At 39.5% G+C, this 27,653-nt stretch overlaps 1 protein-coding gene across 1 annotated transcript; it reads right to left on the bottom strand.

Annotated features, from left to right (window-relative positions):
• Nucleotides 1–277: 277 nt before the first annotated feature.
• LOC132882707 (solute carrier family 22 member 2-like) lies at nucleotides 278–27,553 on the bottom strand. Its single transcript, XM_060915801.1, has 11 exons — nucleotides 27,137–27,553; nucleotides 26,260–26,363; nucleotides 16,971–17,125; nucleotides 15,068–15,236; nucleotides 14,852–14,966; nucleotides 12,247–12,347; nucleotides 11,954–12,168; nucleotides 7,800–7,908; nucleotides 5,800–5,912; nucleotides 446–545; nucleotides 278–356 (listed from the first exon to the last, which is right to left on the bottom strand). Exons 1-11 carry the CDS (start codon nucleotides 27,551–27,553, stop codon nucleotides 278–280), a joined length of 1,677 nt encoding a protein of 558 aa, XP_060771784.1.
• Between the last annotated feature and the right edge of the window lie 100 nt (nucleotides 27,554–27,653).

Below are 27,653 nucleotides of genomic sequence, written 5' to 3'. Positions count from 1 at the left end.
TCAATAAAACAAAAATTTGCACCTTTAAAGTGATAGTCATGTTGTGTAAATCAAATGGTGCTAACCTCCCAAAAATCCATTTTAATTCCAGCTTGTAATGCGGCAAAACAGGACAAACACAAAGGGGGATGAATACTTTTGCAAGACACTGTAAGTACTGTGACAACCAGTTCTGGTCTCTCTTACTGAACAGCAGCCCCTCCATCTCATCAACTCCTGATAGGGTGCTACAGATTAAACTCCACACGTTACCACTGTCAGAGCGAAAATGTTCCACTTAAACTGTTGTAGTTTCTTTATTTTGTGTCACATCTGGCTGCAGGAGATTATCCAGCTGATGACTTTTATCTTTGTTTCTACAATAAGAAAAGACAAAATATAACAATGTGTGATGTTATGCCAGTGATGGTGCTCAAACAACTCAAACAATAAATATATATCTCACTTGTTTGGGTGTTCAATGTCATCGATGGTCTCTGGAAGAGGTACACCTCTGGTCTCAGGAAGCAGCAGGACTAAACCACCAGCGATCACTGCCAGGATTCCTATTGGAGTTGTTGGAATTTATGTCTAATACACCTTTCTCTAGTCTGTCTATAAGTACACTACCACAGACACCCAGCTGAGCTGTAGTCATGGCAAACATTTAATTCAAGAATTTATACTAAACTTTTAAATTTTAGTCAGAAAAGCAACCAAGAGGCCAAGGGTAACTTGAAAGAGCTGAAGATATGAACAGCTCAGACAGGAGACACTGTTCACAGGACGACCATAACTTGGACACTCCACAAAACTGGGCTTTATGTCTGTACGTTAGATTACAGGCGTTTAGCAGACGCTCTCATACAGAGTGACATACAGCATACCCGGAGCAGCCTGGGGAGCAGTTTGGGGTTAGGTGCCTTGCTCAAGAGCACTTCAACCATTCCTGCTGGTCCAGGGAATCAAACCAGTAACCTTTTGGTCCAGTGGCGGCTGGTAGTCTTTCAAACAGGGGAGGCTGGTTGGTTACGATATTTCCAGATTTTAAAAGAAAAAAGAAAAAACACATCAATTTTGCCCATACTCTTGCCACTGATCTGGCTGATTGTTGGCAGGGTCAGAAACTGTGAAATAACAGGTTCTTTTGGCCCATTAGCCTACTGTCCAATATACATGATGGTGGTGTTGGGGGGTATATTTTAACATTTTATATTTTAAAATTGTGGCATGTTGTTTAAAAATTGATCATTATTGAAAGCAGCACTTTGTCAGGAACCTCAGCAGTAACAGCAGAGTGTTCTGGAATAGGCACAAGCACTGACCTTGGGGAGCCAAACATAGAGCTGGGTGCCACACATTTCATTCAATGACACTTTCCCTATATTTTACTTATTTTGACTGAGAAATGTTTTATTGACAATTTTGATAACCCTTCACTTTTAATCCAGGTCTGTAGTGTGAAATGTTCTCGGCTGTGTTTTTGTTTAAAAATGTTTTCCAAATTGTAGCTGTGTTTAATTCATATCCAAAAATATATATATTCCAATATAATATCTCATCTCATCTCATTATCTCTAGCCGCTTTATCCTGCTCTACAGGGTCGCAGGCAAGCTGGAGCCTATCCCAGCTGACTACGGGCGAAAGGCGGGGTACACCCTGGACAAGTCGCCAGGTCATCACAGGGCCGACACATAGACACAGACAACCATTCACACTCACATTCACACCTACGGTCAATTTAGAGTCACCAGTTAACCTGCATGTCTTTGGACTGTGGGGGAAACCGGAGCACCCGGAGGAAACCCACGCGGACACGGGGAGAACACGCAAACTCCACACAGAAAGGCTTTCGCCGGTCACAGGGCTCGAACCCGGACCTTCTTGCTGTGAGGCGACAGCGCTAACCACTACACCACCGTGCCGCCCCCCAATATAATATACTCAGCATAAACATTTTAAATAGATTCTATATTTTTGGTCCATCCATGACATATTACTAAAGTAGCATATTTACTGTTGTTGATGTGGGTCACTTGCTGTTAGCCAATTCACTTTCTCGTACCAGGAGAGCTGAAAGGAACGAGTATTATTCCCTACCTTTTTCACCAAGTCAATTTGAGGTGTTGGTCTACCCTGCTCTTTAATTTTAATTTTTTCCTCGAAAGGAAGACTGGCAAATGGCTTCGCCAAAATTAAATCAGCAATGCTTGGCATCCATGCGCAGCTTTCTTGCTAGCTGACTAGCCCCCTCAAGTTCAAGTTCAGTCACTCAAATAAACGAAATTTCTGGAACTAAGATAGCAAACTTGACAACACTATATTTACACTTTATTTACAATGAAAATATATACAAACTAAAAAAGCTGGTAGAAACCGTATGTAATGAATGAAATCGAAATGTAAGCTGATCTCTTACAATACACCACAGCACTTGCGAATCCGCATGGGACTGAACTGAAATTCACCGCTGCCTGTCTATATTTGAAACGAGCTGTCAATCAAAGAAAATATCCAGCTGCTTTCACCAATCACCAGTCTCCTCGCGGAAACTGCCATGTCCCTCCCACTGTGAGGCTCGGAGTCCGTAGGCAGGCATTTTCGCAGTATTTGTCCAATAACCGTCTTGCATTTTGAGATTGAAAAGCGCATAGCTCCCAAATGCCATTGAAGTCCACTGAGGCTAGGAGTCCGTGGGAGTCCGTGGGCGGGCGTTTTCGCAGTATTTGTCCAATAATCGTCTTGCATTTTGAGATTGAAAAGCGCATAGCTCCCAAATGCCATTGAAGTGCACTGAGGCTGGGCTGCATCGCACTGTCACGAGGGGGAAAAACTCACACGCACATTAGGCGAACTGGGGAAAGTTATAACGGAATGATTTCGCACTGTAGTTGGGTTGAGCACATATATTTCTATGATTCTGGATCTGAAATAGCAATGTTATAACTTATAACATTGCTATTTCAGATCCAGAATTTTTAGAGGAGGCTGAGCCTCCCTCATTGTCTTAGAGCAATCGCCCGTGTTTTGGTCCCAAAGCTGCTTCTCTAACCATTAGGCTATATAATATGCTATAATGGCAAGCCCTATGAAGTTTTTTTTGGAATTTGCCAAAAGACATGTTGGAGACTAAGATCCACTATATTTGGCAGAAACCCAACACTGCACACCACCTTGCAGAGATGTCCACAAGCGCCGGTGACCAGCGGTTTTCTCCAGCTACACAGACAGTCTACACCGGCTACTCAATCCCAGAAAAAAAAAAACCTTCCCTTTCAATTTTCAAGCAATTTATATTGTCTGCACTGCCCATAACTTGCTGTAAATCCAATTATTCCACCACAAAATTGTCTTCAATTCAGGTCTAACATGACCGGAAGTGCTGCCATATTTTTTGATTGATTCTCGCGCTCTGATTGGCTGAGCTGGACCATGTGACCACACCATAGCATATGTAGTTATGTTACAGAGCCAGGCAGCATACTACAGAGGGTAACTGAGAAAGCCAAGCACACATACATCTGGAGGGAAATTTCATATATATTTTGCAAGTATTTTACAGGGAAATGATTAGTAATTTATGAGCTGAGAATGCACCAGAAGGCATGTAAATTTCAAAATTTTCTGGGGGGCCTGCCTCCAGACCCCCTGAGCATTAGTGTGCTGTGGGAAATTCCAGAGCTGCCTACTACGTTTTTTTTTTAGCTGGCTACTTCAGATTTTCTGGAGAACCCTGACCTTGAGAAAACGGTCCTTGCAGTAAAGCATGTTGGTGGTAGCATCATACTGAGAGTTGGCTTCTTGGTTGCTTCATGACATGTCATCCCAATTAAATCCATTTCAGTTGCATGTTGTAACACTACAAAATGTGGGTGTTACTACTAATATCCAACCATACACTATTTAACCCCTTGTATTATCCACAAACTACAACCCTGATTCCAAAAAAAGTTGGGACAAAGTACAAATTGTAAATAAAAATGGAATGCAATAATTTACAAATCTCAAAAACTGATATTGTATTCACAATAGAACATAGACAACATATCAAATGTCGAAAGTGAGACATTTTGAAATTCCATGCCAAATATTGGCTCATTTGAAATTTCATGACAGCAACACATCTCAAAAAAAGTTGGGACAGGGGCAATAAGAGGCTGGAAAAGTTAAAGGTACAAAAAAGGAACAGCTGGAGGACCAAACTGCAACTCATTAGGTCAATTGGCAATAGGTCATTAACATGACTGAGTATAAAAAGAGCATCTTGGCATGGTAGTGGCTCTCAGAAGTAAAGATGGGAAGAGGATCACCAATCCCCCTAATTCTGCGCCGACAAATAGTGGAGCAATATCAGAAAGGATATCAGTGTAAAATTGCAAAGAGTTTGAACATATCATCATCTACAGTGCATAATATCATCAAAAGATTCAGAGAATCTGGAAGAATCTCTGTGCGTAAGGGTCAAGGCCGGAAAACCATACTGGGTGCCTGTGATCTTCGGGCCCTTAGACGGCACTGCATCACATACAGGCATCCTTCTTATTGGAAATCACAAAATGGGCTCAGGAATATTTCCAGAGAACATTATCTGTGAACACAATTCACTGTGCCATCCGCCGTTGCCAGCTAAAACTCTATAGTTCAAAGAAGAAGCCGTATCTAAACACGATCCAGAAGCGCAGACGTCTTCTCTGGGCCAAGGCTCATTTAAAATGGACTGTGGCAAAGTGGAAAACTGTTCTGTGGTCAGATGAATCAAAATTTGAAGTTCTTTATGGAAATCAGGGACGCCGTGTCATTCGGACTAAAGAGGAGAAGGACGACCCAAGTTGTTATCAGTGCTCAGTTCAGAAGCCTGCATCTCTGATGGTATGGGGTTGCATTAGTCTGTGTGGCATGGGCAGCTTACACATCTGGAAAGACACCATCAGTGCTGAAAGGTATATCCAGGTTCTAGAGCAACATATGCTCCCATCCCGACGACGTCTCTTTCAGGGAAGACCTTGCATTTTCCAACATGACAATGCCAAACCACATACTGCATCAATTACAGCATCATGGCTGCGTAGAAGAAGGGTCCGAGTACTAAACTGGCCAGCCTGCAGTCCAGATCTTTCACTCAAAGAAAACATTTGACGCATCATAAAACAGAAGATACGACAAAAAAAGACCTAAGACAGTTGAGCAACTAGAATCCTACATTAGACAAGAATGGGTTAACATTCCTATCCCTAAACTTGAGCAACTTGTCTCCTCAGTCCCCAGACGTTTACAGACTGTTGTAAAGAGAAAAGTAGATGTCTCACAGTGGTAAACATGGCCTTGTCTCAACTTTTTTGAGATGTGTTGTTGTCATGAAATTTAAAATCACCTAATTTTTCTCTTTAAATGATACATTTTCTCAGTTTAAACATCTGATATGTCATCTATGTTCTATTCTGAATAAAATATGGAATTTTGAAACTTCCACATCATTGCATTCCATTTTTATTTACAATTTGTACTTTGTCCCAACTTTTTTGGAATCGGGGTTGTAAATGTCTTTCATTTTGTCTGAAGGCTGCCCAGCTTTTTTGTGGGTACAGTATCGCATAAATCAGAGAAACTAAGAGCAAAAATGAAACAATTCAAAAAGTAATAAAATGATCAGCTAATGTCATTATAAATAAAAAAATTATTATAGATAGGCTCTGGTGGTTAGAAAGTGTGAAACCAAAATATTTGAGATCACAAAGAAAAATTGCAGTGTTTCTATATTTTTTTCCTTGAAACGATGCAAAGAAAAAAGAAAACAAGGTATAGTTTTGTTTCATACACACCAAAAATGATAAGTGGCAGCTCCAGCCAGATGACTGCAAGTCTGTAAAGCAGGAATGGGGCTACAATCCCTCCGATATCACATAAAGTAGAGCACACTGAAAACCCCAAGTTCCTGCAGGAATACATGTCATTACTCTTTAGTTAGAAACTACTATAACATATAGTTAACCAAATTTATCATGTCAGAAGCTGATCAATTCTTTACTGGATGGAAAAATTCATTTGGCTCCCAGCCCCATGTTGTGTTTACCCAGAGCTCCAGTTGTATGACAGGATAATTATGTAGATTAATACAGTTTGATGAAACATTGTGTTTTCGCCCTCAACAAAAAGGCAGAAAGTCTTTGGCTAACATTTCGACTGTGAGCTGTGGTGTTCTCTCATCGCATAAAAAAAGTTATCTCCAAAGTTTGTATGTGGGAATCATATTAATTAAATAAAAACATGTTTTCCACAGGGCGGCACGGTGGTGTAGTGGTTAGCGCTGTCGCCTCACAGCAAGAAGGTCCTGGGTTCGAGCCGGCGAGGGCCTTTCTGTGTGGAGTTTGCATGTTCTCCCCGTGTCCGCGTGGGTTTCCTCCGGGTGCTCCGGTTTCCCCCACAGTCCAAAGACATGCAGGTTAGGTTAACTGGTGACTCTAAATTGACCGTAGGTGTGAATGTGAGTGTGAATGGTTGTCTGTGTCTATGTGTCAGCCCTGTGATGACCTGGCGACTTGTCCAGGGTGTACCCCGCCTTTCGCCCGTAGTCAGCTGGGATAGGCTCCAGCTTGCCTGCGACCCTGTAGAAGGATAAAGCGGCTACAGATAATGAGATGAGATGAGATGTTTTCCACACAAATTTACAAAGTTTTACTCAGAGCTTTCAGATCTATGGTCCATCATCAGGGACAGAATGGAATGTAACTTACTGATTAACTTATTAGTTATAACTTCATTAGCCTTCATTCCATTCTGTCCCTGATGATGGACCGTAGGTCCGAAAGCTTGGAGTAAAAACTTGTGTCTGTCAAGTGTCTTTGCTTTCTGTCACTCAAGTATTCAAAGGCAAAGCAACTGCAGGTTTTGCTAGTATAAGATTTGCACTGTACTGTACTTTGCTCAGCTGTGTTACTGTTTTCACATCCCTTCATATTCCTGATTCTGGAAAGATCTAAAATCCTTTCAAGATAATTAATATGCCTAGTAAGTGTAGTTTCTACAGTGTAGTAGGGTGTGGGATGCTTTGCACCACAGAGAAGCATATAAACCAGTTGGGGAGTGTAATGTGTAAACCAACATATCAAATGAAAAGTTTACTTTTGTGAAATTCAGCAAGGAGTGGAGTTATTATTTCTTCAGATGTTGGTTAAGTTGATTGAGATGGTTTGGACATGGACTGGGTATATTGGGAAAAGAATGCAGGAGATGAAGTTGCCAGGTAGAAGGAAAAGAGGAAGCACAAAGATGAGATTTATGAATGTGGTGAAAGAGGACATGAGGATGGTTGGTGTAACAGAAGAAGATATAGATATGGAGGGACATTATCTGTTGTGGTGACCCCTAACGGGAACAGCTGGAAGAAGAAGAAGAAGAAGAAGAAGAAGAAGAAGACGAAGAAGAAGAAGCAGATGTTGGTTAAGTGAAGTAAAAAAAAAAAAGCAATGGCAACAATTACATCAACAGTCTACTGAATTTGGCTTCGCTGCCAATTTCCAACTGTGAATGGAAAAACGAGTCACCCAGATACTTGTCACCAGATGTGCTTTGGTCTCAGTTTAGATGGTCTTGACTTCAACACTAGTGTTGCACATCTGGTGACAATCACCAGATGTGCTCATCCCAGGCGACTGGGTTAGTTATCCTCCCATCCCCCCACCCCAACATACACACATATTAAGACTAAACTGAACCAGTAGCGCAGTGTTCTGTGCCATATGCACCATGTGCAGCATAAATGTACAAGGTTATGCTGAGTTATTTGGCAGCACGTGACCTTCGAACTTCAGAGCTACTTTACCTGATGAAGGTCGGGTACAACTCAGTGTTTACAAAAATCAGGAGTTCAAAAGCCATAGTGATTCCCAGTCTCCCAATGCAAGCCACAGTCGTTTTAAACCAGAACAAACCTGCAGGAAACAGAGTTTTAAAGGGAAGGAAAACCCTTAGAGTGGTTGGGAGTTTATTCAAATGGCACATAAAAGAATCAATGAATAAAATGTTTGACTTATTTTACACGAGGCTGAAAATAAATGTTCAGAAAAAAAAAGTTCATGTCCTACGGTTGGTTCATGAGTTTGTATAAATTTCCATATAAGCAGACATATTAGTGTGAATTAGTGTTGTTGTACTCGAGACTGGTCTCAAGATCACTTTTTGAAGGTTTCGAGCTCGTCTCGAAATCGACCGTATTTTTACTCGGTCTTGTCTCGGTCTCAGACAAAGAGACTCGGTAGTTTATTTCAATACTGGTCAAGACCACAACTGAGGGGATTTCACTAAACTGCCTGTGCATTGTTTGATTTATTTGTTAACATCGTCACTATGATTGGATGGAAAACTTCCTGCTCCACATGCGACCAATAAGGTGACTCCCTGCTAATTTGACGTTTTTCTTCCTATTAACAACTGTGACCCCTCCCCCCCACACACTGGCCTGGTCCTGGTCTTGACTCGGTCTCACCCTGCCTTGGCCGTGGTCTTGACTTGATCTCAACTCCTCAAAATCTTGGTCTTGTCTCAATCTTAATACACTTTGCAGGGTTCTAACTAGACCAAAATATCAACGTAGTGGCACCGGTCATAACGGACGGGGGTTCGGGGAACACCTTAGGCTCCTGAAAGCTCACGGGTTCTACATGCTCGGAGATGCATTCTTGTGCATTTCCTGGCACTTGCAGGCCTCCCTGAAAGTCACTCTTTATTGGTAATATTAATGAGATTTTTTTTTTGCCAAAAGTTGCTGTGATTGTTTTTGATTGAAGACTGATTCTAATTAATATTCAAGTATATTAGTGACATATTTATGGAATAAGAATTAAACAACCAGTTGATGTTCACCAAGTGTCGGCTTTATTTTCAGCTTAAGCTATTCAATTATAGTACATGACTATCCAAATCTAACTCATATCATACAGTGTCTTGCAAAAGTATTCATCCCCCTTGGTGTTTGTCCTGTTTTGTCGCATTACAAGCTGGAATTGAAATGGATTTTGGAGGGTTATCTCCATTTGATTTACACAACATGCCTACCACTTTAAAGGTGCACATTGTTGTTTTATTGTGACACAAACAATAATTAAGATGAAAAACTAGAAATCTGGAGTGTGTATAAGTATAAATAAGAACTGGTCCAACCAATTCACTTCATAAGTCACATAATTAGTTGATTAAGATCCACCTGTGTGCAGTCAAAGTGTCACATGATCTGTCACATGATGTCTGTACAAATCAATCTGTTCTGGAAGGACCCTGACTCTGCAACACCATTAAGCAAGCAACATGAAAATCAAGGAGCCTCCAAACAGGTCAAAGACAAAGTTGTGGAGAAGTATAGATCAGGGTTGGATTATAAAAAAAATCCCAAAATTTGAATATCCCAGGGAGCACCATTAAATTCATTATACCAAAATGGAAAGAATATGGGGGCGTCATGGCTCGGGTGGATGGGGCGCCATGCCATGGGTCCGGGGACCTGGGTTTGATTCCGGCCCGAGGTCGTTTCCCGGTCCCTCCCCGTCTCTCTCTCTCCCGCTCATTTCCTCTCTCTGCACTGTCCTGTCCAATAAGGGTGAAAAAAAAGCCCAAGAAAATATCTTTAAAAAAAAATTGGAAAGAATATGTCACCACTACAAACCTGACAAAAGAAGGCCACCCACCAAAATTCACAGACCGGGCAAGGAGGGCATTAATCAGAGATGCAACAAAGACACCACAGATAACACTGAATGAGCTGCAAAGGTCCACAGTGGAGATGGGAGTATCTGTCCATAGCATCACTTTAAGCCATACACTTCACAGAGCGGGGCTTTATGGAGGAGTGGCCAGAAAAAAAGTTATTGCTTAAGAAAACACGTTTGGAGTTTGCCCAACAGCATGTGGCAGACTCCCCAAACACATGGAAGATCTTCTGGTCAAATGAGACTAAACTTGATCTTTTTGGCCATCATGGGAAACGCCATGTGTGGCACAAACCCAACAGCCTGAGAACACCATTCCTACAGTGAAGCATGGTGGTGGCAGCATCATGCTGTGGGGATGTTTTTTCATCTGCAGAGACAGGAAAGCTGGTCAGGACTGAAGGAAAGATGGATGACACTAAATATAGGGCAATTCTGGAGGAAAACCTGATTGAGTCAGCCAGAGGTTTGAGACTGGGACGAAGGTTCATGTTTTGGCATGAAAATGACCCTAAACATACTGCTAAAGCTACACTGGAGTGGTTTAAAGGGAAACATTTAAATGTCTTGGAATGGCCTAATCAAAGCCCAGACCTCAATCCAATTGAGAATCTGTGGCATAACTTGAAGATTGTTGTACACCAACGCAACCCATATAACTTGAAGGAGTTGGAGCAGTTTTGCCTTGAGGAATGGGCAAAAATTCGAGTGGCTAGATGTGCTAAGCTAATAGAGACATACCCCAAGAGACTTGCACCTGTAATTGCAGCAAAAAGGGGCTCTACAAAGTACTGACTTTGGAGGAATGAATACCTATGCACACTCCAGATTTCTGTTTTGTCATCTTAATTATTGTTTGTGTCACAATAAAACAACAATTTGCAGCTTTAAAGTTGTAGGCATGTTCTGTAAATCAAATGGTGCTAACCCCCCAATAATCCATTTTAATTCTAGCTTGTAATGCGACAAAACAGGACAAACACCAAGGGGGATGAATACGTTTGCAAGACACTGTACCTTCCCCTAGTGACTGTTATACCAACGGTTTCAATGCACCGTGTTGTGTCATAAAAAAAAAATTGCCGCGGACCGGCATGTATTACGTGCATAGCATGTAAGCACGTCTTAACACGGATGGCGGTTTACCACGAACACAGCATAAGGAAGGAGGTAAACCAGACTAGCATGATCAGTGACAATCTCCACATGGAACTACTCGGGCAGCTATGCACTGGGCGCTTACATGGACGAGGAGTGGAGTATGTCCGAATGTAGAACATTCGCCATCACGTGGGGATAACAAGGGAAAATTAAACAAAAGACCACATTTTCAAGATTGACAAGTCTTTTTATTAGTGTAGCGGCAACTTTTACAGGCGTGTCAGCAATATTGTGGGCATAGCGGTAAGGAAGCACTGCGTATCGGCTCGATACGCAGAAAAGGCCTAGTTAGAACCCTGATACACTTTGGTCTTGATCTCAGTATAGATGGTCTCGACTACTAGTGTGAATCTTCAATCTGTATAATTTTTGGATTTTACTGCGATTTTAAATCCAAATTACGCTGTCAAGTTTAAATCGCTTATTGATTTCAATTACACACTGATTTTGTGAAACACAGTGGTTTCATATTCATGCAAATCAGTAAATTATGACATATAAGATAAATACAACTTTTACAAAACTAGGATAAAAGTAATGGCATCCTATAAAAAAAGAGGATGAGTTAGTGTGTGTATGCGGTAGCTGAGTTGCAATGACTGAGTTGCATTACTGGAATATTTAGCGCACAAGGTGCTTTGGAGGTGCTCTTTCACCATTTCATTGCCATTTGTCCTTTCCAAATGTGAAATTTCCCTTTTCTGGAGTTTTGTGGGAGTGGCTGAATGCAAATCTATGCCACAAATGGTGCTTGGAAATTTCCGGATGACTGGCATTTATTAAAATATGCAGATAAGTGCAAAGACTTATTTAAAAAGACTTTTGTAAATTTAAATGGAATTTTTGGTTTTGTTTGGCTACAAAAACATGAACACCTTTTTATGAAAAGATTGATAAATTAAGCCAAAGCTATCTAAGGTTTTGTTAGCTATTACTGTAGCTACATTCGCCTTGTAGCTTCATTAGCACATTTAGGATGGTAAACACGTCTCAGCTGAATGACTGAATTCGACATTTGGTGTAAATTGAAAACTGAAAATCTTTTCTTTGGTAAGACTGTTTGTTTAAAGCCTTTTATGAAACGTATTACTACAGGCTGCAGCGTGTTACTTACTCTCTGGAATGAAAGCCGTTATAAGGCAGGCAGCTCCGGAGACAATATTGGCTGTTGCAAACGGCAGCCGTCGACCGACTCGGTCAATTGTGAAGAGGATGAGGAGGGCAGCAGGGAATTCCACTATGCCAGAAATGAGGAAGTCAATGTAGACATTTCCACCCAGGATCCCCAGACGCATGATCAGACCCTGATACACCACAGCGCTAGCGAACCTGTAAGATAAAAACACATCTCAGACGCACAGCCCTGTGTTCTGCAGTTCACTCATGTGCTGTGGTTCTCAGACGTACCAGTTGAAGCTGAGGATGAAGGTGTGTTTTCTCATCTTGGGGGTTCGGATCAAGTCCATGAAAGAGGCAACAGAAATGTCTGTGTTATCCTCCTGAAGTGTCTGTGGGAAGAAGACATTTTTCAAAAACAATTTTTTTAACCTGATTTTGTTTGTTTTCTTGAGTAGGTCCACTAAAAAAATCATTCATTACCTTTTTTTTCATTTTCATTTAATTCTCTGAAACATCTCTAATCCCCAATGTAAATAAATAAATAAATAAATAAATAAAAATTATGACTATTCGTTTATTTTATAAAAGACAGGACAATTTTTGAATCTCTGTCTGTGAATTTCACCCAATTCAGGATTTGTTTCGATTCACAATGTTGGGTTTTCAATTCGATTTTCCCACAAAATTTTTGAAAAAAATTACATGAAGAAAATTTTATTACCAAAAAATGCAACATTAATTTTCCTTTTTTATCAGCTTAAATATTCTTTTTGCTAAATAAAATTTTGTTGCATTTTATTAATTAAAAAAACAATAATTATTTACCCACATTTGTAAATGTTGGAGTAAAATATAATAGTATATTAACTAAAATATTATTTTTATTAAAAATTAAAAATGTTAATAATAAATAGGCCTTTTCTTAATAAACTTTTATGAACATTTGTACTTCCTTGTTCGTGTCTCTTTTCTTTATCTTTCTGCAGTTTGTAAAAAGAGAGCTCTGATTTCTTGTTAAATCTATTTGTAGAGTCAATCACACAACAGCTCTTTCCCATTTTAGATGTGTTTTTTTTTGTGTGGTTTTTTCATGGCATTAGAGCTGTGTTACTTCCACCCACAGTGAACTCATGTACAATTGTTGATATTGTATCTTTCTCTTCTGTCTAAACAGCGCAGTTACAGCTTGGAAAAACTAAGATTACACAGCCTAATCATAATTGAAATTCATTTTTTATTTCATCGATTCAAATAATAAGTTTGTATCATGATTTTTTCATCACACAATATTTGGTTGCACGAATACTGTGAGTATCATACGAAAGTTCTGCTGAAGTAAGGATTCTGTGGTGAATTTGTGATGGAATCTCAAGTGTGTATTGGTGATGATTGGTGATCATTTGCACAAAAATCTTTCTTCTTCCTGAATAATTGTAAACATAGGCTTCAGAGTTAACAATTATTCACTGAAGGCTAGGTGAATATCAGTAAATAATAAGCAAGATGAAGTCGAGGTTATTATTCACAGATATTCATTGAGCCTGAGGTGGATAATTGTTCTAGTATAAATAGAGTAGAGTGGGGTAATACGCCCCCATGGGGTAATACGCCCCCGGCCTGTTTTACCCAAAATAACCACCAGATGGTGCAAAGTTACATTTCTATTGTTGCTATGGACTGGCTTGACAACGGGGATATACAAATATCCACTGTGGATCGCATATCAGCAACGCAGCGGAGAGAAATCAAATTTCATGGTAAGTGATATAATTTTCAGATATCAGTAAAACTGTATTTAGATAGCTGCTATTTCGTCAGAAATCACAGCTGTGTATGTGGTATGAGTAGACAAGTCAGTACATTAAAAAAATACATTAGGTATAAAAAGTTGAATCACATTTTGAAAGTAAGACCCTTTTTTGTAAAAGTGTAGTCTGTGGGGTAAAACGCCCCCTTAATGGCGGGGTAAATGGCCCCCAGGGGGCATCATTTCCTTTTATCATAATTACTGTATTTCATACATTTCTGAATAGCAGATACATAGTTTTTAATAACATCTCGCTTACCTGGTTGAATAAAGCAAGTAATTTGAACTTAATATTAAAAATAATTGAAATAAAAAAATTGAAATTAAAATGTGAAATATAATAAAATAATGCATCTATTCATTAATTCAGGGATATTTTCTTGTTTATTTCACATTATAGGCTTAAGTAAACACTTTTGCTATCCAAACAGCTTTTTTTGAGTGAGGACGGGGGCCTATTGCCCCACCTCAGGGGGCCTTTTACCCCACTGGGGGGGGGGGGAGGCCCCCTTGGCACAATGTTTGTTTTTGTTAAAAAAAAATTAAGTATTACCTTTAGGCAAACTTTAGGTGGCATTATTGTTCATGTCACTGTTGTCAAAAACTATGATTAAAACTAAACACATGGTTCATTTCAACTTGGAGAAAAACTGAATTTTCCTTAAGGGGGGCTTTTTCCCCCACTCTACTCTACACAGGTGATTATTTAAAAAATATTAAAAATAATTTATTTCAATCTTCAAAAGCAGGATGCAAATGCAATAACGGTGACTCGCAGACTTGTCACTTATCTACACCGAGTCATATCGATAAAATAAATCACAATCCCACCTTACCTTTGAATAGTTTTAGACCAAACTTTGTAGGAACTTTAGTGCTTTTAGGAACAGCATTTTCTTTCATCATTTCTAATTCTTCCTCACTTACGGTGACAAAGCTATAGGCCGCCATTTTGCCGAGTCGCTTGAGGTGATTATCGAGAAATAATCCCAATTTCTCGACCAATCAGCATGCGTTATTTTCTATAATCACCTCCGTATTTATACTAATAATTATAAACCCCACAATGCAGAAGTATGAACGCACCTCAATATTTTTGGAAAGCATCTTCTTGTTCTCTTTGGCCATTTTCTTTGTGATCTCCACAGCTTTACTGGAGTTGTTCTGGGAGAGAAGCCATCTCGGTGACTCAGGAATAAACCTAGAGGCAAAATCCATATAATAAAATCATTTTTTTAAAAAATCACCATCCATGTCTCAAAATCATAAAGCTATATGACTTAACAGAACCCCAAGCCTCACCAATAGTAAGCCAGGAAGCAGAGTTGTGGAGCTGTGATGGCCACCTGCAGCCAGCGCCAGCTCTTGATGAGGTAGGCTATGAGGGGCAGGATGAGGAGACCGATGCTATAGAACATCTGATAGAACACAGCTACTGGCCTCCGGTACTCCACACCCACCAGCTCTGTAACTGAGGGTAGAACAGAGGAGGCATGAAATTATAGCCAAGGTCCTCGAACAAACATGAATCTACATGTGGTGGCCTGGGAAAATTCTTCATATGGTGAAAATGTATATTTTCTACTCTATATCATTCTGAAAACTGCAGATTTTCCTGAAATACAGTACCTTTCCCTTTAAAATGCATCTCAACCAGATGTAGAGTATTCTAACTATACTGGTTAATAGTGCTGCATGATATGATACAATATCAAAATCATGAAAATTATGTCACAATATGCTTTTCTGAGATACTCTGGATATGTTATGAACTTTAAAAAAAATTATTACAAACTGACTGAATGCAGCTAATTGGCTCATGTGGCCATACAGCTGAGTTAGTAACGAGTTAGTGATTAGGCCAAATAAGCGAATTTTCCAGGCCTCTCACTAGAACTTTATCTCCTCTCTGATTTCTCATCCGATTCCAGTTCTGATCGAGGTTTTGGATAGATCTTCCCTTGAGTCAAATTGTATCTCCTCCGTCAATTCTCAATGGATTTCAGTTCTGATGATTTCTTTTGAAAGAACTAAACCTTCTGCACAAAACTTGGGTCATTGTATTGTCAAATTTATGCAAACGAGCTGCTAATTAGGTCAACTTCACAAATTTTGGGACTTCTCATTAGAATTGTATCTCCTCTCTCAATTCTCATCTGATTCCAGTTCTGATCAATGTTTTGAGTAGATCTTCCTTCAGGGAACAAAACTTGATCGATTGTTTGTTTATTTTCTTGTTGTAAACAATTTGTTTACAACTTTGTTTATTTTCAGTTAAATCGTATCTCCTCCCTCCCTCAGTTCTCAATGGATTTCAATTCTGATTGTTTTATTTGAAAGAACTAGACCTTCTGCACAAAACTTGGTCATTGTATTGTCAAATTTTTGCAAACAAATTAGTAATTAGGTCAACTTAACACATTTTCTTCTGACTAGAATTGTATCTCCTCTCTCATTGAGCACACAAAATTCAGTTCTGATCGATGTTTTTTGTAGATTTTCACTTGTGGAACAAAATTTAGTCCTTTGTTGATTTTCCTGTTGTCAACAATTTGTCGTGGAGGTTGGTCCTCTCTCACATTGTCACATTTCAGTTCTGTTTGATGTTTTGGTCATCATGGTTGTTTTGATGGCAGGCCAGATGAGCTACTACATCCTTGTTTGTTGTTAAAATTTTGTGCTTAATCTTTAAAATTTAAAATGTTAAAATTAATTGGTTTATTTATTAAATTATTGGGTCATATAGTATACCATGTCTGGTTTGACTGCAGTTAAATAAATCACCAAGAAAATGACAATCCAGGTCAAGACTTGGAGACTGAACTTGTTTCAGTCTTGCTCGTTTTCCTGGCATTTAGCGAGCGGGTTAGCTACATCACCTAAAGTTAGTGACATTAGCTATTTGGGATGGCACGATAAAGACATTTCCAAATTGCAGGTTAATGCATATTCATGGAAGCTAATAGGTAAAAGGTTGAGATATTTTCATAACTTTCTTGAGCATTGAATACACATTACCTAGTTTATATTGCATAGTTTAAAATAAGCTCACTTGGCTAACTTTAAAGAACATTGTATAGTTTGTTCTGGTTGTTATTTCTGGGTTTCTTAAAGTCAGGCTGTATATAAAAGCCAGATAATGCTGTTTTCCTGTTACTTTCCTAAAAACTCAACATTTAATTATAGCAAGAGCTTGCTTTCTTACTCAGAACAAATGCTACCATCCAGCCGCCCTTCGTCCCAAATCCATACAGCCCTCTGAACACCAGCAGGGCGATGTAGTGAGGAGATACAGTGACTAGAATTCCTGTAATTATATTCAGAATACAGGACACCAGAAAAATTGATTTTCGACCAAACCTGTAGGAATAGAGCAGAAGAAAAGTGTGTCAGTGTATTAAGGTATTAAAATGCAGCAATACATTGCAGATACAATATTTTAGTTCACGCTGTGAATAATGGTTCCTTCTCAGATTTTTCCTAAATAAAACGTCTTTTTTTTTTTTTAGCGAAATCAACCATACATAAGATACCATACACAAGAAACAGATTTACCTCTGCCTGTTACAAAGCACTAATGCTGGCCTTCCAAAAATGCTAAATAAACTTCACCTCAAAGAAAATAAAACCACATTTCAAACAAATACATTCATGTCAGTAGCCAGTTCTGTGTAAGTGGTTATGATAATGTATGAGTGTTTTGATAAAAACCTGTCATTTTCATTGCCGCTTGAACAACTGTCAGAGCTGCTGTTTGGATACATTTACTCAACACCTACTGACCAATCAGAATCAAGACTTCTGAAACTATGTTAAAGACTAGCTAACTAGGCAATTTGCAAACTTGCTTAGTTAGTTAAATACAATTAAAATAGGTTTTACACTAGGTAACTGACTGCGAGTTGGCCTAGTGGTTAGTGTGTCCACCTCTTGACCAGGAGATCATGAGTTCTGCTCACAGTCCAATCATACCAAATACCATCTGGTGAGGCACGCCACAATATAGCTGTGAGTAGGGAGTCAAACTCTCATGGTTACCAGAGGACCAGCTACCCACTGTAACCCTAGCTATGTAATAGGTGAGAGGCTGAGGGCTACTGATACGCCGCCCAACACACCTTAAGGACCTGGTTAGTAATGGGACAGGAGACTACCTGGGAAGACCAGATCCTGGCATGGGAAGGACGAGGGATGAGGTAACTATGCTACATTAGCTGCCTCACAAATCTTTCCTCTCTAGCATGTAGCACGGTATCCAGTACAACATGCACTGCTCCAGTTTGGTTTGGTTTGAATTCTTGTCATGTAATTTTATCTTTTTTCCCCCATGTGTCTTTGTTTAGATTTCTGTCACCTCCGTCCTGTCCTGTCATTGATGTGTTCTGTGTTAAGCTTGTAATTATTTTCTCTGTTTAAACCCTGCTAAATCTTTCATTGCGAAGTCTTATCATGCATCCATTTTCTTGCTTCTTGTTCATTCTGGTTTCTGATTCTCCCTCATGTTCTGATCATGGATAATCCCCGTTTACTTTGATCTGCTTGTTCTCTGGCCCCCACCTGAAATACTGATTATTAAATTACCAAAAATAAACAACACCCGATCTTTACCATGTTACACTAACTTGCCCAGATAACTCGCACTCAGCATTGCCAACAAATGTTCCCTTCTATAGCAAGAAAACGTTAAGGATCCTTTCTAGGGGCTGACCGATAAAACGGTGTGTCATTATTATTGGCTGATATGAGCTAATTGCTGATAAATCGATAATAACAGTTCAAAAAAGAAACAGAGACAGAAGCTGGATCCTTTAATCATGTTATGAGCATTGTCATTGCATAGTTTGTTCACCAGAGGGTACAGTGCAACTCCACTACAACAATCAGCTGACCCAAGCAGAGTTTAGCAGAGTAGCAATGGAGTGTCAAACATATGAAGGCACTCAACAATTAAAAAAAAAAAGTCTGTTTCACTCGTACACAAATTAATGACGAATATGCAAACTGATTTTTTTAGTTTTAACTGAAATTATTTTTTGTACAGTTTCTACATAAAAAATGAATAAAGTATCACAAAGTATTTCATAGTTATATTAACATTGCATATACTGTATGCTATATTTGTAATGAAGTAGTAATGAAGTAGGAAGTAGTAATGAAGATGGATCAAACTTTTTTCTCATTAAGTAGGCTATACCTTGAAAACACAAAAATTAATAATAAATGGACATGTTTCCAGATAAATAGTTTTATATATATATATATATATATATATATATATATATATATATATGTCTGTCTCAGAAACTGGGGGGTACTGTGGGGGTACCCCACTAAATATACCTAATAGTTAGGTATAGAATATGTTTCTTACAGAATATGTTACGATGGTAACTGGTCTTATATGAATTTCTGAGCTATAAAATGAGTTGTGGTCTGTTTTTTACCGTAGCGTGTTATTTGTGTGCGGGGAAGGACACACATTAACAATCTGCATGTGTAGAATGGAATTTTCTGCTCCAACAGTTAGAAGTTGATCGTGCTTCCATTTGTGGTCTTTCTGTTACGCGGGTGATCTGTTTGGACGTTATCACTGTTTTGGCAGTGTTTTGTTTTAGTCTTGCAGTATAAGGCAATAGAATGTTTCTTTTTCATCTTACTTTCATATTTCGTAGTGTTTGCGTATTTTTGGCCAATATTTTGCAACCATGGTCAATTTAGATCGAACTTTTGATAGAATCTACGGCCAGTCATTTTGCCCCACCCCCGCCTCACGCTCCGTCCAGTGTGGTAGTGATGTCCAATTGCTCACGCGCCGCAGCAGAGACCCATGTGACCTTCAGCCGGTACAGTCGCTGTTCTTTTACCACCACCGTTATTCTCATCGTTCCGGTGTGTTCTTGATTTTTCCATTGTGTCCTATTTCGCCATATCAAATACCCAAAATGTATCATATTATTCATATTTAAGTGAATAATCAATTCAGTCATCATAACTTGGCATTTTTAACCCAAGCAATCAAAAAGAGGAAATTTATTCAATATTTTCACTCATCTGTGAAGGAGGGGCTTTAATTCTTCATGATGGAGTTATTTTATATGGAAATCAATTTTACAAAAGCATTTGAATTGTAATCAAAAAATTTTCCACAGTGGAGGCCAGATAAAGCAAGATACTATCTTTATTCTTATTAAACATGACAAAAGAAACATTGAATGTTAGGTAAATGCAAAAAAAAAAAAAGTAAAATTAGAAAATTTATTTTTTGACCATAATGTCCCAAATGAGAGACCAGTTCCTGAGATTATATACTAGTGCATCCCAAAAAATTAGAATATTGTGAAAAAATTCAATATTTTCCATCAGTTATTTAAGAAAGTGAAAATGTTATATATTATAGACTCATTACACATAAACTAAAATGTTTCAAGCATTTTTCTATTTTAATTTTAATCAGTATGGCATACAGTACAAAAACATTAAAAAAAACCATCTCAAAATATTAGAATATTTCATTTCAAGTTTGAGTAAAACAGTATGAACACAGTGTATCTCTTGGTCTAGTTCAGTACACACAACCACAATCATGGGGAAGACTGCTGCCTTGACTGTTGTCCAGAAGATGATCACTGATGCCCTCCACAAGGAGGGTAAGCCACAAAAGGTCATTGCTGAAAAGGGTGGCTGGAAAAGGTGCCCAAGCAACAGGGATGGCCGCAGTCTTGAGAGGATTGTCAAGAAAAGTTGATTCAAGAACTTGGGAGAGCTTCATGAGGAGTGGACTGAGGCTGGTGTCAGTGTATCAAGACCCATCATGAACAGACATCTTCAAGAAAGGGGATACAACTTTTGCATTCCTAATATCAAGCTACTCCTGAGCCAGAGACAATGTCAGAAGTGTCTTATCTGGGCTAAGGAGAGAAAGAAATGGACTGTCGCTCAATGGTCCAAAGTCCTCTTTTCAGATGAAAGTACATTTTGCATTTAATTTGGAAATCACAGTTCTAGAGTCTGGAGGAAGAGTGGAGAGGCACAGAATCCAACGTGTTTGAAGCCCAGTGTGAAGTTTCCACAGTCTGTGATGATTTGGGGTGCCATGCCATCTGCTGGTGTTGGTCCACTGTATTTTATCAAGTCCAAAGTCAACACAGCCATCTACCAGGAGATTTTAGAGCACTTCATGATTCCATCTGCTGATGAGCTTTTTGGAGATGCTGATTTCCTTTTCCAGCAGGACTTAGCACCTACCCACAGTGCCAAAGCTACTACCAAATGGTTTGCTGACCATGATATTACTGTGTTTGATTGGCCAGCCAACTTGCCTGACCTGAACCCCATAGAGAATCTATGGGGTATTGTCAAGAGGAAGATGAGAAACACCCGACCAAAAAATACAGATACACTGAAGGCCACTATCAAAGCAACCTGGGCTTCAATAACACCTCAGCAGTGCCACAGACTGATCACCTCCATACCACACCGCATTGATACAGTAATTCATGGTAAAGGAGCCCCAACCAAGTATTGAGTGTATAAATGAATATACTTTTCAGAAGTTGGACATTTCTGTATTGTAAATCCTTTTTTGATTGATCTTAGGGAATATTCTAATAATTTGAGATACTGGATTTCTGATTTTCATGAGCTATACGCCATAATCATCAAAATTAAAACAAAAAAGGCTTTAAATATTTCACTTTACATGTAATGAATATAGAAAGTTTACCTTTTTGAATTAAATTTTGAAAAAAAAGGAACTTTTTCATGGTATTCTAAATTTTGAGATGCACTAGTACAACCCCAATTCCAAAAAAGTTGGGACAAAGTACAAATTGTAAATAAAAACAGAATGCAATGATGTGGAAGTTTCAAAATTCCATATTTTATTCAGAATAGAACATAGATAACATGTCAAATGTTTAAACTGAGAAAATGTATCATTTAAAGAGAAAAATTAGGTGATTTTAAATTTCATGACAACAACACATCTCAAAAAAGTTGGGACAAGGCCATGTTTCCCACTGTGAGACATCCCCTATTCTCTTTACAACAGTCTGTAAACGTCTGGGAACCGAGGAGACAAGTTGCTCCAGTTTAGGGATAGGAATGTTAACCCATTCTTGTCTAATGTAGGATTCTAGTTGCTCAACTGTCTTAGGTCTTTTTTGTCGTATCTTCTGTTTTATGATGCACCAAATGTTTTCTATGAGTGAACGATCTGGACTGCAGGCTGGCCAGTTCAGTACCCGGACCCTTCTTCTACGCAGCCATGATGCTGTAATTGATGCAGTATGTGGTTTGGCATTGTCATGTTGGAAAATGCAAGGTCTTCCCTGAAAGAGATGTCATCTGGATGGGAGCATATGTTGCTCTAGAACCTGGATATACCGTACCTTTCAGCATTAATGGTGTCTTTCCAGATGTGTAAGCTGCCCATGCCACACGCACTAATGCAACCCCATACCATCAGAGATGCAGGCTTCTGAACTGAGCGCTGATAACAACTTGGTTCGTCTTTCTCCTCTTTAGTCCGAATGACACGGCGTCCCTGATTTCCATAAAGAACTTCAAATTTTGATTCGTCTGACCACAGAACAGTTTTCCACTTTGCCACAGTCCATTATAAATGAGCCTTGGCCCAGAGAAGACGTCTGTGCTTCTGGATCGTGTTTAGATACGGCTTCTTCTTTGAACTATAGAGTTTTAGCTGGTAACGGCGGATGGCACAGTGAATTGTGTTCACAGATAATGTTCTCTGGAAATATTCCTGAGCCCATTTTGTGATTTCCAATACAGAAGCATGCCTGTATGTGATGCAGTGCTGTCTAAGGGCCCGAAGATCACAGGCACCCAGTATGGTTTTCAGGCCTTGACCCTTACGCACAGAGATTCTTCCAGATTCTCTGAATCTTTTGATGATATTATGCACTGTAGATGATGATATGTTCAAACTCTTTGCAATTTTACACTGTTGAACTCCTTTCTGATATTGCTCCACTATTTGTCGGCGCAGAATTAGGGGAATTGGTGATCCTCTTCCCATCTTTACTTCTGAGAGCCGCTGCCACTCCAAGATGCTCTTTTTATACCCAGTCATGTTAATGACCTATTGTCAATTGACCTGATGAGTTGCAATTTGGTCCTCCAGCTGTTCCTTTTTTATACCTTTAATTTTTCCAGCCTCTTATTGCCCCTGTCCCAACTTTTTTGAGATGTGTTGCTGTCATGAAATTTCAAATGAGCCAATATTTGGCATGGAATTTCAAAATATCTCACTTTCGACATTTGATATGTTGTCTATCTTCTATTTTGAATACAATATCAGTTTTTGAGATTTGTAAATTATTGCATTCCGTTTTTATTTACAATTTATACTTTGTCCCAACTTTTTTGGAATTGGGGTTGCATATATAAAAACAAACAAACAAACAAACAAACAAACAAACAAACAGTCAGGATTTAGACTTCATCAAAGCACAAAGACGGCACTGGTTAAAGTAGTAAATGACCTACTACTGGCCTCTGATCAGGGCTGTGCCTCCTTGCTTGTGGTGTTTGACCTTTGTGCAGCCTTTGACAGCACTGATCATTCCATTCTCCTTGACAGACTAGACAATGTCATTGGAGTTAAGGGAACAGCCCTTTCCTGGCTCAGGTCTTATTTAACTGATTGTTAGTACTTTGTTGATGTAATTTGTGACTTTTCTATGCATAAAGTCTGGTGTTCCACAAGGTTCTGTCTTAGCTTTTATTCGTTATATATGCTACTTTTCTGTAATATTATTCATAAGCATGGTATTTGGGGCGGCACGGTGGTGTAGTGGTTAGCACTGTCGCCTCACAGCAAGAAGGTCCGGGTTCGAGCCCCATAGCTGGCAAGGGCCTTTCTGTGCGGAGTTTGCATGTTCTCCCCGTGTCTGCGTGGGTTTCCTCTGGGTGCTCCGGTTTCCCCCACAGTCCAAAGACATGCAGGTTAGGTTAACTGGTGACTCTAAATTGACCGTAGGTGTGAATGTGAGTGTGAATGGTTGTCTGTGTCTGTGTCAGCCCTGTGATGACCTGGCGATTTGTCCAGGGTGTACCCCGCCTTTCGCCCGTAGTCAGCTGGGATAGGCTCCAGCTTGCCTGTGACCCTGTAGAACAGGATAAAGTGGCTAGAGATAATGAGATGAGATGAGATGAGATGAGATGACATGAGATGAGATGAGCATGGTATTCGCTCCCACTGTTATGCTGATGACACACAGTTGTATGTTTCAGTAAAGCCAGATAAAAGATACCAGCTTAATAAAATTGAGGAACATGCAAAGGACATTAGACACTGGCTGCTTATTAACTTTCTTCTACTTAATTCTGACAAGATATATACTAGGACCACATGCAGTTAGAAGTAAATTTTTTGATTACATAGTAACTCTGGATGGCTCTTCTATTTCTTCACATGCATCAATAAAAGACCTCGGTGTGATCATTGACTCCAGTCCCTCATTTGAAACTCATGTCGATAATATTACAAAGATAGCCTTCTTTCATCTCAGAAATATTGCTAAGATAAGAAATATGATGTCACGACACAATGCAGTAAAACTAGTTCTGCATTTGTTACCTGTAGGTTGGACTATTGTAATGCTTTACTGTCTGGATGTTCCAGTAGATGAATAAACAAGTTCCAGTTAGTCCAATATGTAGCAGCAAAAGTCTTTACCAGAACTAGAAGATATGACCACATCACCCCTACCTTATCCACACTGCACTGGCTCCCAATCAAATTTCACATTGATTATAAAATAATACTATTGACCTATAAAGTACTGAATGGTCTCGTGCTCCAGTACCTGAGGAAACTTCTGTTCTTTTATGACCTGCCAAGTCTATTTAGATACAAAAAAGTGCAGGCTATTTGTTGGTACCTCAAATAGTGAAGGCTACATCAGGGGGCAGAGCCTTTTCTTATAAAGCCCCACAGATATGGAACAGCCTTCCAAGTAGTGTTTGGGACTAGGACACAATCTCAGTGTCGAAGTCTAGGCTGGAAACATCTGTTTAGTCAAGCCTTTTGTTAATAGCTTTTTATTACATAAAGCAGTAGATCTGCAGGGTTCTTGGGCACAGTGTGTTTTGGTAAACTGGGATGTATGGATGCTGTCATCCCCTCCTCCACTCTCACATGTGCACTTGGGTTTGTTGACAGTGTAGTAGCTGGCTGCTTTATGTCCTAGGGCTCCCTCATGTCTGTGTTACCTTCTGGTTCTCCCCTTTTAGTTATGTAGTCATAGTTAGTCTTAATGGCGTCCCTGCTTGCACTCAGAACACAATGTACTCTGTTCTTAATCATTAGTTGACAACAGGCATGCACAGCAACCTATGTACGTGTTCTCTCTCTCTCTCTCTCTCTCTCTCTCTCTGTCTCTCTCTCTTTCGTTACACATCAATCCTGAGACACCAGTAATGCTGACCTCTCCTGCTCTTCAGACCTGCCTGATCCATCCTGAAACCTTACTTCTGGCTGGAGTCTCATCACATCGCTCCTGCCCTATATGGACCGATACACTTAGAAGATGGCCCTGGACACTTACAATTTTGCTATAATGGCTGAGGACTACAACTGCCATGATAACTTTAGGACTGCAGTTGTCATGTGCAGTTTGCACTCAAGTATCCATCATTGAACAGCTGATAACTTCAACAAAATAGATTTCATTTTAAAACTATAGTATAATGAATTTCCTGGTTACACATTTGCAGTTTTTGACCATATAAGACACAGTTATAGAAGCGAGTTATTTATAATCACGCTATCTGTTATCACCCAGATGAGGATGGGTTCCCTTTTGAGTCTGGTTCCTCTCAAGGTTTCTTCCTTGTGTTGTCTGAGGGAGTTTTTCCTTGCCACCGTCACCTCAGGCTTGCTCATTAGGGATAAATTTATTAGTTCATATAATGTTGTCACTTTATATGGCTCTACACCACTAGCACCATCTACCTGTACACACCACAAGTTGATTTAGTGCCAGTACCAATTCTTGTTGTTTGTTCCCATATTTTGTGAGTAATTGTGCTTATTTAATTCTATTTTTTATTATATTATACTTTTATTCTATTTTGTTTTTCTTCTTTTACTTAGCCTACATCTATTTATATTTACTCTATACTTGAGCTGCTGTAACACCTGAATTTCCCCCCATGGGGATCAATAAAGGAATATCTGATCTTATCTTAAAATCTTTATTTTTCTGTAAAACTGCTTTTCGACAATGTCTACTGTCACAAGGGGTGCATATAGGTCAATAATATCAGTTATCGGAAATCAGTGCCTTATTGGTTTGGTTCTGATCTTTTCATCGTGGCAGGGCCAGAGCCAGTCATCTGTCCAAACCTAAAGCATGCACCAGTCAGTAATGAAAGCCTTGTGAAGTCAGGGTTAAAACATGGTTTATACAGTGTGAGCTATCATGTGATCATGACCCCGAGGAACAAGTGACAGAAGTGTGTTGTACCTGTCAGCAAGGTATCCCATGACAATGCTGCCTACTAAAAATCCAACAGAGAGCAGTGCCTGGCACATGTCTAATAACCAAGCGTTCTCACACACCATATTAAACTGAAACACAAGGAAACATGAAATATAATGATTAGAGAGACAGCATTCTGTTATCAGACACTGACAGGATTGCTCTTACAGGTTATTTCCTCATGGGTTTGTGATAATTCAATAAAGATAATGATAATAATAATAATGAATTTTGTGCTTTAACATGGATTGATATCACAATGTAAAGAGTCCCAGTGGTTTAATTTCTGAAGTTTGATGGATCACAGAGGAAATGTGGTGGTTGCACATGGTGACCTCATGGCGATCTGTTCCACAAATGTTTGTATGTCAGTAATGTAAGCAGCATGTCACATAAGAGAGCACCAGAAGGCTGCTGGGTTTCGCTGGAAAAATAAGAAGCAAGTGCAACAAAGTGTCCAGAAGAACTGTGACTGGTTCTGTAAGATGCTCAGTAAAACCTACAGCTCGTTTCCTTATAAAACTGCACTCATTGTACCTGAGACTACTATTGTTTTGGAAGGAAAGGCTCATCATATCACACACTGACTTTGCTTCATTTATTACTGTTTACTGCTCTTTATGGTATATTTTTTAATGTAGAAACATTTAATTTCATTATTTTTGAAGGCATCTTTGCTCTATAACACTTCTTTGACTTTTGCACAGTACTATAGCTTATGATGAAGGAACATCTGCGAAACCCAGCACAATAAATATTTGGTGCTTCAGAGGTGCACAAACTTTTGCACGTTACTATATTTTTGCCTGCTCACTGAATATATTATAAGGCTGTAACATAATGAAAGCCATTTCCATCATACCTCAGTGACGAAGGATTTTCTTCCCTCATAATCATAGTCCCAACCATCCTTGCAGGCACTCGTGGGCAGGGTAGCATGCTTTGCCTCTGCGATCTCTCCATCCAGGTCATCGCAGCTGAGATGAGTGACGTTCCACTCGATGTCAAACCCTTCACACTGACTGTGCACCGCTCCAACAGACGTGTTCTGAAAAGGCACACTGACCCTGAGCGACTCCTCTACGGTCCAGCCACAGTGCATCTGGACCTCCTTCACCATGGGGTTACGGCACCAGTGCACGGGGGTGAAGCCCAGAAACACGATGCCTACATAAACTCCAGCAAAGGGCACTGAGACGAGACACAACAGGGAGAAGATGCGCTTCTGGAAAAAGCCGAATTCGCCGGCTTCTTGCAGGATGTCGTCAAAGGTAGCCATGGCGGCGGCAGCTCGATAGCTTGTGTGTGGAGTGTCCAAACAGCAACGGTGTATTTACATACTTCCAAGTGCAGAGTCCAGGGAGTGAAGGTTGACCCTC

Source organism: Neoarius graeffei, chromosome 3 (assembly GCF_027579695.1).
Source record: "Neoarius graeffei isolate fNeoGra1 chromosome 3, fNeoGra1.pri, whole genome shotgun sequence".
NCBI lineage: Eukaryota > Metazoa > Chordata > Actinopteri > Siluriformes > Ariidae > Neoarius > Neoarius graeffei.
The sequence above is the reverse complement of the archived record's forward strand: the minus strand, read 5'-3'. Positions and strand labels throughout refer to the sequence as shown.